Below are 10789 nucleotides of genomic sequence, written 5' to 3'. Positions count from 1 at the left end.
AAAAAAAAAAAAAAAAAAAAAAAAAAAAAAAAGAAAAAAAAGAAAAGAGAGGAAATCTTAGAAACGTTTCTAAAGCACCCTTAAGAGCTTTTGGCTCTGAAATACCAAATGAGTAACACATAATCCTGCATTTTCTTCTTTTGTGGTAGTCTTGCCTTAAAGCAGCACAGGGAAGTTGTTTACTTCTCTCTCTTGAAGGAGTTGCACTGAAATCTTCTCTTTTAGCCTTGCTGGGTACTTGTTGCAGGGACACTGGATCCTGCCCCAGAGCTTCTCCTGACTGAAGTAATCTCCTTGTAGCTATTTCATAGTGAGTTGACTAGGACTTGAAACTTTGTGGTAATGGTGTTTCACACATGGTTTTATTGTTTGTTTATTTGCATAAAGCAGTGTACAAATGTGTGAGCTGTGGAAGTTCTGTTTAAGAGTACTGTGAAACAGTGAGTAAAAAGTCAATCATCTTACATAGATTTTGCTTTGGGGGAGGGAGGGAGGAAGGAAGGAAGAAAGACCAGTTCTAAGTGGTAAGAAAAAAAACCTTGAACTAATTAGTTGGACTGAATTAATATCTGATTACATAAGCCTACTTTCTGACTATGTTATTTTCTAGGAGAAAACAAGGTAATTCTAAAATGCCTTGTTTGTATGCTGAGGACAGAGAGGGAGTTTTCCTTTAAATAAACCAATTCACCTATTTAGTTAATTTTGGCAGCGATTTCCCCTTCAAACATACCTGTATTAGAAGACATTTTTTCACTTTTCCTAGGTGTTCAGAGTTTAATAAAAGATGAGATATTGTGTCTCTTTTTAATGATATGTGTGCCTACCTGGTGCAACCGTTAAAAATATTCAGCATTCGTGAGTAGGAATATATATAATTTTTTTTCACAATTAATCTTAGTTAAAATTGAAATTAAGTGATGTTTTGCTAAAGTTGTTGCTTTCTTTATCTCTTGAGTTCTTGGTTCAGCTGCCCACAGGTGTTTCTAACACTTGCTACACAGGTCTTTTATAAATAGACCTGCTGGTTTGCCTGCTTGGTTTTCTGTTGCCAGAATTTATCTGTTCTGCTGCTAGCATCACATCAAGATGATGTATTGGCAGTATTGCTGGTTCATCTGTGTGATGGTTGCTTGGTGGTTTAAATCTTTATCTTGCCCTCTTGGGACAAAATATTCGTAATGGAGGCTTTTATACAAACATCAGCAAGTGAGTCCTACAGCTGGCCTACAGATGCTCTGCTCTTAAGAGGAGGTTTGCTGTTAGAACTAGTTTTGTAGCCTCAGGCTGCCACAAAAGTAGGTGACCTGCTCTGATCCTGGCAGTGTACTTCCATTATCAGGACTGTGCTTCCTGTCAAGTGATTGCCCAAGGTGTGTCCAGTCAGACACCTGAAGGTATTGTGCCCCAGTGGTTTTCCAGCATGTGCAATGAAGTGATGGAAATGGGAACAATGAAACAGTGTAGTTAAGAAATTAAAGCAGGATCAGCAGGCTAGTTTCTCTTCTGGGTGGCACAAATGGAATTTTGCTGAGATGTGTCCCTGCGTGCTCATTCCTGTATCCATTTAGAACAGATTTGATCCTTCCGTTGGTAGGTGACATTGGTACATAAAATAAATTGTGGGTTTGTTGATCTCTTTTTTGCTGTTGTTGGGTTGGTTTCTCCCCCTTGGACAGTCTCAGTTGGAGCTCAGTTCTTTAAGAACTGAAGTACAGAAGGACGTGCACATTAAGCAAAATAGCAGTAAAATACTCAAATCTGATAAAGAACACTCTCTTCTGGGGGATGCTTCATAGCGTCTTGGCAGGGCTTGCATACCTCAAGTTGAAGTTGGTACAAGAATTCTACATTTGTTTTCAGTGCTGTGTACTTTGAACAATGCCAGGAATGTTTGGGTGTAATTTTGGTACCCAAAACTTATGCTTAGGAGATGACATCATGTGAAGTCAAATTTTGCAAGTGTTTTCCTGGTACTTAGCATGGTGCCTAGTTCTTTGATGTGTCTTGGGTGTGCTCTTGGCTCGTATCCCTCAGCCCTTTTCTGAGTGGCAATTATACGCCAAAAATAAACCGAAAGCCAGAATTCTTCGCTGCTTTATTTACCAACCTCACCTGCCCTTCGCTAGTAGTTATGTAGATTAACTAGATTAACATTTGTTTTGCTTGGCAAAGTGCTTGTGCTTTCTTTTGTAATGTGTTGTTTTTTTTTTGTTTTTTTTTTTTCCTGAAGATATTTCTGCATGGCTTCTATCTGGATCTTTCAGATTACCTTAATGCCATTTTTCTGGGACAAAACAAGAACAGGAATGTGAAAATGTCTTCAAGTTATATTGGCATGTTTTAATTTACATGTAAGCATGGGTACTTCCTTTGCTCAAGCAATTAAAAGAGTATCTGTTTACTCCACAAAGTTTAGTGGACTAATGCCAGTGGATGTGGGTTGTTATCAAGATGCTCTGATGCAAAAGCTGTTACGGCCTTTACTAAAGTTCCTTCTTCTAGTCTGTCCTGACTGTTGTTGGTCTGAGATGTAGCAGCTTAAATGTCCTTCCACCCACTGTTAAAGATCAAGATTACTGATTGATTCCATCCTGGAAAGTGGAACTGCTGCTTTCTCTGTCTCTGACCACAGAGTTGCCTCCCAAGTAAAAAGGTTTCATCTCTGGCCACATTCTTCTTGTCACGACTCCTTCAACACTGCCTGGTCTCTTGTCCTTGTTGTTCCCTTCCATCAACTCATTCAAGTTATTCAAGCTGAGCAAACCATCTCGGGGACACTCCACAGCTCTCAGTGGAAGCATGTATACTTTCCTAATCTGATGTCTTCTTCAGTTGGTATTGAGTTATCTCCAACTGTTTTAAGCAGGCTGTGGGGTGGAGGAAGTTGGCAGGCTGGGTTGGACCAGTGGAGCTATTAAAGCTTTTGTTCTTCAGATTTTGAAGTGATCCAATGCTTTATGCATGTAACTTTTTTTTTTTTTTTTAAGAAGTTTTTTTGAGAAGTTCCTTGCAATCTTACTTTCTACTGGCAGCAGTTTGAGGATAGAGACAAGACTGTTAAGAAGCTAAAATACAAGGCGTGAGCATCTTTGAAACTCTTACTCCATAGAGATATTTTAATGACGTTTGAACATCCTTTGAAAATTTTCTTTGTCAATTTTCATCATTTTCAAATTAATATATTCATTCTTAAAGGCATTTTAATATGTCAAGTTCAGTGTATGAAGAAGGAATAGTAAACTAACCCATCAGAGAGAGAGGTGAGGTGCTGGAACAGGCTGCCCAGAGAGGTTGTGGATGCCCCCATCCCTGGAGGTGTTCAAGGCCAGGTTGGATGGGGCCCTGGGCAGCCTGGTCTGGTATTGAATGTGGAGGTTGGTGGCCCTGCATGTGGCAGGGGGTTGGAGATTCATGATCCTTGAGGTCCCTTCCAACCCTGTGATTCTGAAGAAATGCCTGTGACTTACTGACTGTATCAGTGCGTTGCAAGCAATTAAATAGCGTGGTGACCACAAAGGATGTGAACGTAAGCCTGTGAAATATGTCTGCATTATGAAGCAAGCATGAATATAACCTACAGTATGCTAAGCTGTGAGTTTTATTGCTTGATTTCAAAGGTTTTGACACCAACAGATACTTTCCAGGTTGCTTCTCAAGAGAACATGTCTTCTTAGAGAGGGAATATCTGTAATAAATGCTAATGAAATCTTTTGTAAGTAGGGAGTTTCAAGTAATAGTTGAACTATACATTTTGCAAGTGGGTTAAAATGAACATCTTGCTGATGCTAAGGCAAATACCTCAAACTTGATCCTTTTGTTTGCATGAAACAGTGGCTTTAGATAGACAGCTAATACTGCATTATAGGAAAAAAAGGTTTGAGACCACCAGCCATGGTTAAAAGTTCTTTTTTTTTTTTTTTTTTTTTTTTAATTAAAAAACACAAGTGCTTGTATTAAAACAAGAACTCTATTTTCCAGATAGTAAAAGAAAAGGAAAAAAAAAAAAAATCATCTTAGGTGTGATAGTGGTGTTGTGCATTTCCCAGTTGATAATTACAGTCTGTAGTTGAATTTCTTTGTTGTGGTTTGGTTTGGTATATTTTTTTGGAGCAGATATTGCTGTGAATAGATTTTGGTTTTGGTTTTTCCTGGGGGAGGTGTCAAGTCACTTGCATTATTGAAGTTGACCATTACTTCTCACTGGAACACCTTGTTTACGTGTTTGCCTTGAGGGATGGCTGAGGTTGGGTATTGTTGGTGTTTTAGGGTCAGACTCGAGGAAAATCGGGGGTAGGCTGGGAGTCTTGCCTGGTGTCATGCAGCTTGGTACTGGCTTTGTGTGCTAGGCTGTTCTGCCAGGGCAGCATGACAACTCATGAGTTTGCACACCACAGGGAACAGCACAGCTGCTCAGTGGTTTAAGGCCAAAAGGAGTACGAGTTCTCCACTTATATGCTGTTTGCATGCTGGGTATCATTCTCTTCCTACTGCTTGGTTTTGATTTCAGTTTTCCTGATCTCTCCCCTTGTGCACAGAAGAATCAACTTACCATTCTAGATGTATACCAAACATGCATAGAATTCTTGTCATAGGATCATGCGACAGCTGATAGCACATAAATTTTGCATGTCAGTATCCTGATACCACAAACATCTTTAGAAAACCTTCTTTAGTTCTTTGGAAGATAATCACACTGCTGGTTCATCTGAACTCCCATCTGCTTTGCTGCATGTTAAAGATCTCCTTTAACAGAGATTGCTATAACTGGGGTGCTATGCTAGATTTCCTATTTGTTCAGGCCTTCACAACACTGTTTACCTACAGATGCAGCATACCAGAGGGTATTGTGTTCCCTTGCTACCTGTAAATACTTGTTAAACCTCTTGACAATCCTGAAATAATGTCCTATGTGGTGATGGCCCTCACGAGAGACCCTATTGATACAAATAGTATTAGTGGCTATACTTTTTATTTTTTTACATGGAAAAAGTCAATTTTGTGAAGCTCTGGGTGTTCTGTAATAACATTTGATGAAACCCAATTTCTCTTTTTTTTTAAGAGAGAGCTCCAAAGATCACTAAAATAGACAAATGAAATATAAATACCTAAGCTGGAAGGACTGGTAAGAGTTGGAAAAATTGCAGGTTATTCCACAGATCATGCTTCGTAATTTCAGGGTTCATTATAAGCAGTAACTTAAACTGGTCTAAATTTGTAAGCCAGTCACAATCAGTGACAATACAAGTTTGAAGATTTTTGGTATCATAAATAAAACTTAAACATATATTCACTGAAATAGAAGTGAGAGGAGGAACTACTACTGAAGGACAATCATTGAAAGACAGCAAAAGGAAAAGGAAACCCAGAAAGCTTCAGGGAATTGGAACATGCTGGTAATATCTTGGAAGCGAGTGAAATAGAGCTTGATCTATACAAAGCGTGCAGTTAGACTCAAGGAGAAATTGTATTTCATCTTAGCTTACAATGTCTTAAGTAATATTTTTTTTTTGTCCTGGTGAAGAAACAGTGAAATCATTTGAGGAGTACTGTATGGCTGAGAGAGGTGGAATTTCTGAAGGGTGCAGTTGTTACGACAGAATTTTTGGAGACATATGTTCATCTTGATTGTAACTGGGGCCTTAGATTAAAAAGGGATGATTGTGTGTTCAGAGACTTGATGTCTGGATTGTCAGTCTGCAGAAATGACTTGGTAGCCTGAAAATATTAAAGGAAAATGCAGTTTGGGTAAAGGGACTTGAATGGGAGAACAGCAAGAAGTGTGCTACACATCTTGGGCCTTTAATGGATTGTGAGGAGCAGGGTATTTTTTTTCCTTTTGCCGTCTTCTAGAATATCAACAATCACTTGAACAAAGTGGTAGGAAATATCCCTGTGCGATTCCCACGTTTTCCTCTGTACCACTTGTGTGGATGCTTGGAAGAGGCTGCAGAACCAGATGGAAGTTTTTGTGAATGGTGAAGAGAAAGACAAAATGTGGGAAAATGTGCTCTTCCTAAGACAGCCTAGTTGAGAACAGAGGTTGCAGTGCAGGAGGCTGATGGTGTCCTGCAAAGCTTTATTTGTAGAACTGAATAGTGTTTAGTGGTATTGAAGAGATGTAAAGAGGCTAAGACTAAAATGGTAAACTGGATGCTGAGGGTAAATAATGTATTTTAAAGGAAGAAAAAACTTGGTTTTCTACAGTACCTAGTTGAACTCTTCATAATGGCTGTGTTTATCTTGAGTTTTTGAGCCTGCCTTGGGCATTACTGCTTCACAAAGACATCTGATGCAGTGGCAGTGAGGGTAATGCGAGGGCAAGTACACCCCAGGTCCTTCCCATTGGGCCCATGATTCTGGCTTTGGGAGGGTGAATTGATGCAAAAGCTGTTGAATATGAAGACGGAACAATTTCTAGGTAGGGAAGGATCATCCTGAAATATTTCGAAGAAAACTCTTGGCTTATGTATTTAGCTTTATGTAAATGTGTTGGGGTCACTGCAAATAATGTAGCCGACGTTTCGATGTAGAAACATGGCTTGTCTTGGATATATGAAGGATCCCTGCGTTTGTTAAAACCTTAAAAGGCATGTCTAATAATTGTGTTGACAATAGGTGAATTATGAAAGACCATATAAATGTGTGGAACTTATCCAAAGAATAGATGAAGGCTAAGGGAAAAAATAGAGCCTTTTGGAAACTAATTCTTTGGAGCACGCCTTACCCCCAGGTGTCTTAGAAGATGATTTTTGGACTGCTAACATCATTGGTCTGAAGCTGATTATTTCCTATGTCCATAGTCAGTTCCCAGATGAAGAAGTGGAATATTTTTCAAACAAATGAAAGGTGTTCAACTTTTTAAAAATTTAATAACTTTGCCTTGTGGATACTAAGCAAAGTGCACAGGCACATATATATATCAGAAAGAAAAATACATTCTGACATAACTTTAATAAAAAGCTTTGAATAAAAGTGTGATAGCACTTGCTGTATCAGTATTTGCAAAAGCCCAGGCCTTTTAAGCTTGTCCCAAGTGATTTGGGTGATGTTGAAAAATGAGATTTAATGGTAGCACTGTGGAATCTGCTACAGTTTCATACTCATCTAACCTTTTAATGTGTAGAATGCTTCTGGTGAACGGTTTTTTCCCTTCAAAATGTGGAGCTGGAACCTCTGTTTTGTTTCCTGAGATGATCAAAGTAAAGCCTCTGAAGCCTGGAAATTCAGTTTACACCTGTTGACAACCCTTTGAAAGGGTAGATAATAGCAGGACAAAGGGCAAATGGTTTTAAGTTGAAGGAGGGAAGATTTAGGTTAGGTATGAAGGGGAAGTTTTTTTTTACTATGAGAGTGGTGAGGTGCTGGAACAGGCTGCCCAGAGAGGTTGTGGATGCCCCATACCTGGTGTTCAAGGCCAGGTTGGATGGGCTCTGGGCAGCCTGGTCTGGTATTAAATGGGGAGGTTGGTGGCCCTGCCTGCAGCAGGGGGGTTGGAGATTCATGATCCTTGAGGTCCCTTCCAACCCTGGCCATTCTACAGTTTCTGACAGGATGTGCTTTCATAGGTTGCAGTAAGTTTGAAAAATAAACTATAAAAAACAGAAAGCAACTGGTATTATGTCTTCTGAGAAACTACGTGTGAAGACAAAGTCCCTGAAACTCCATTGGAAACTGAAGGCATTCAAGAACCATACAGCACCAGCAACCGTGGGATAGGCTGACATGACGTATACCATTGTAACTGTTATGTTTTCTTAATGGCATCATAAAATACTTGTTTTCAGGAGTGGAGGGGTGTTGGTAACATGCTCGACTTCTTGAAAAAGCAACAGAGAATTAGAAGAATGTCTTGAACATGGGCTATTAAGAAGAGAAGCAGTTTTGATCATGTAGATTCATTGCTACTTGTAGTTAAAGCAAACTTTCGTGATGTTCTGTTTGGTGTAACGCAGTCATGACACAAAACTTATGTAAACAAGATGAATTTGCGGATAGTGCTATTTTTTTCTAGTATATAATATGCTTACTTAACAAGCAGACTGGTATGAGTTCACTTTGTGAACTCTTGACACACTTACTGCTTGCTATTTAAATGTGAAATACTGCTCTGGGGATGCTTGGCACTTATTAGCAGTGTCACAAGCATTTCTTGTAAAACATCATGAATGCATTACAGAGCTTAGCTCAAAGCGTGGATGTGACTAATGGTAAGTACTTCTGCCTGTCAGGGCAGACCCATGCACAAACAGCAGTTGTTCCTGTGACTGAAGGATGTAAAATATTTCTACTCCTCTTGTGCCAGTACTCAGTTATTCCCTACCACTGAAACTCATAGGTGTGCATAAATTCACCATGCTATCACAGAATGGCCAGAGTTGGAAGAGACCTCAAAGATCATGAATCTCCAACCCCCTGCCACGTGCAGGGCCACCATCCTCCCCATTTAATACCAGACCAGGCTGCCCAGGGCCCCATCCAACCTGGCCTTGAACACCTCCAGGGACGAGGCATCCACAGCCTCTCTGGGCAGCCTGTTCCAGCACCTCACCACTCTCTCTGTAAAGAACTTGAACTACTTCTGCTAGTAAATCTTTAAGTGCTTGTAGCAGTTATTTAAGCTGTTTGAGGATGTAGGTTTGTGTTATATCAAAGCTAGCCTATTTGCATTTATCTTGTGAGAGTATTGTGGTGACAGTGGTCCTACAATGAAATACATCAGACTATTTTTATTGTTTTTTTTAGTTGAGGTTTGTTTGTTAGTCCATAAGCAGGCTTTCTGTGCATTTGAGCAAGTACTGGGGCAATGAAAGTGCAGAAAAGTGGTTGGAGAGGAAGGTTATACTTCACCAGAGTGTATCTGTAGAATGATGCAGCCGTGTTCTAAAAATCATGCATGTGGTTTTCACTTAACATTTTAAACCAGTGTCACTTGGCTTTCCTTCAGAAAGATCTTAACTTCTGCGTTCCTTGCTGTTAATTCCTGCTCCACCTCTCATGTCATTGTGGATTTTAGCTGGCTTATATTCGTGTGGGTTAAATTAATTATTATTTTAAAAGATTGACTGTTCTAGGCTAGTTCACACCTGAGGCATGAACAGCCTGAAATATCGAACTTTACATGTTTAGGAGGAGCATCAGACAGTCATCACATGCACACAAAATTTCCACATAGATTTGTTCTTTAAAAAAAAAATTTATTCATTCTTAGGGATTGAGGGAGGAGCAGGGCACCAATAACAGTGAACATTTCCCAATATTTTTGTTAAGAATATTAACTATTCTGTGGTGTTTTGGTTTTGAAGGAATAATTTGAGTTTGTTTATTTGTAGGTTTTCACTGCTGCTGCTTAACCTGGAAGAATATTACTTCGAACAACACAGAGCTAGTCATATCATAAATAAAGGTTGCAGAGATGAAAGGTACAGAAGTTTTACATTCCCTCATTTACAGGAGTTATTCTAGTCTAACCTATCTGCAAGGTATACATAACTACTTCTTTATTTATTGTTTCCTTTAGGAAAATAAGAGGTTCCCTAAAAATTTGCTCAAAGTCAATCATTTTTGAACCTGATGAGAATCTGCAACCCATTATCAAGGTAAGCAGTGCAACAGTGGTGTATGTTTAGGTGGATGGTTGGACTGGATGATCTTGTAGGTATTTTCCAACCTTGGTGATTCTGTAACTGCAACTTCTTGGGAAAGTGAGATTGCTTTTAAGGAGCACACATCTGTGTATGTTTTTGTAACTTGCCACAGATACCGTTGAGAGACTGCATTAGTATAAAAGCACCAGAAGACAATGAAGCAAAAAATCCATTCTTACGGTATGTGAATTTGATTTACTGTATATATGCATTTGACTTTTTTTTTTTTTTTTAAAGCTGAAATGTCCATCTCTAAGTATCTTACTTACATTCTAGGGAGATATCAGGACGGATTTCTGTTGTGTGTAATCAGGTAAGAGCTGCGCATAACGGATTTTCATTGTATAAATGTGAGAGGTTATGTTCCTTAATGGTGTTTCTCAGAGCTGGAATTCTAGGATGAGGAGTTTCTGGAAGCAAAACTTAGCATTAATGTGAAGCTGTTGATGCTGGAAACTTTAAACTATTAGTGGCTCTATTAATGGGACTTTGATTAAAGGGAATTTGCTGCGCTGTACATGTTACAGTAGAACTTAAGACAATCTTAAAATTGAGTAAAAGAGAGTAGACTTATCTGGTTATTCATCATCTTTATTTTGGTCTTGCTACAGTTGTATATCATTTTCTTCCTTCTGTAGCATGTATTGGTAATGGCAAAGCCATCTGAATTCTTAAAGTTCAGTGGACTATGTTTTCGTAAGCTGTCCACCAAATCATTTTCAGTAGCTATCCTGAATCATGGATTCAGGTTTCAGCTGTGGGTTATGATCTACTTGAACTTGTTTGTATTTACTAAAGACCAATGTACTGTACTTCAAACTTTGATTAATTGGAGCTGGTAAGTGTTCCCGTGCTTCAAAAAAAGTTCATGTTTTCATTTCAGGAAATAACTGAAATGAGGTTGGGAATACTTTCTTCAACTTTGTAGCAAATTCATAAAATTTCTTTTTAAAGAGAGCTGAATTTAGTAGCCTTGCTCAGTTCAGTACTGTGGCAGTCAAAAAGGAATTCAAGCATGTAATTTAATTTGCACTAGAAAAGTTCATGGCCTGTGTTAAAGTAATCAGTACACTTAATTTCATCTTGAAACTACTTCTTAGAGTTCTGTGTAGTTAAGACTCATTGTATTCATGGTTTTTTTT

General features: G+C 38.9%; 1 protein-coding gene across 1 annotated transcript in view; it reads left to right on the top strand.

Moving 5' to 3' along the window:
- The window catches only part of NSMAF (neutral sphingomyelinase activation associated factor), a 37333-nt gene that overhangs the window by 1544 nt on the left and 25000 nt on the right, over positions 1–10789 (top strand). Inside the window, exons 2-5 of the mRNA XM_042869389.1 lie at positions 9333–9422; positions 9521–9599; positions 9760–9827; positions 9924–9960. Of these exons, the coding sequence (XP_042725323.1) occupies positions 9333–9422; positions 9521–9599; positions 9760–9827; positions 9924–9960 (274 nt within the window). The remainder of the gene's footprint in view (positions 1–9332; positions 9423–9520; positions 9600–9759; positions 9828–9923; positions 9961–10789) is intronic.

Source organism: Lagopus leucura, unplaced genomic scaffold, assembly GCF_019238085.1.
Source record: "Lagopus leucura isolate 7727_CA_CO unplaced genomic scaffold, USGS_WTPT01 Super-Scaffold_100002, whole genome shotgun sequence".
Taxonomy (NCBI): domain Eukaryota; kingdom Metazoa; phylum Chordata; class Aves; order Galliformes; family Phasianidae; genus Lagopus; species Lagopus leucura.
The sequence above is the reverse complement of the archived record's forward strand: the minus strand, read 5'-3'. Positions and strand labels throughout refer to the sequence as shown.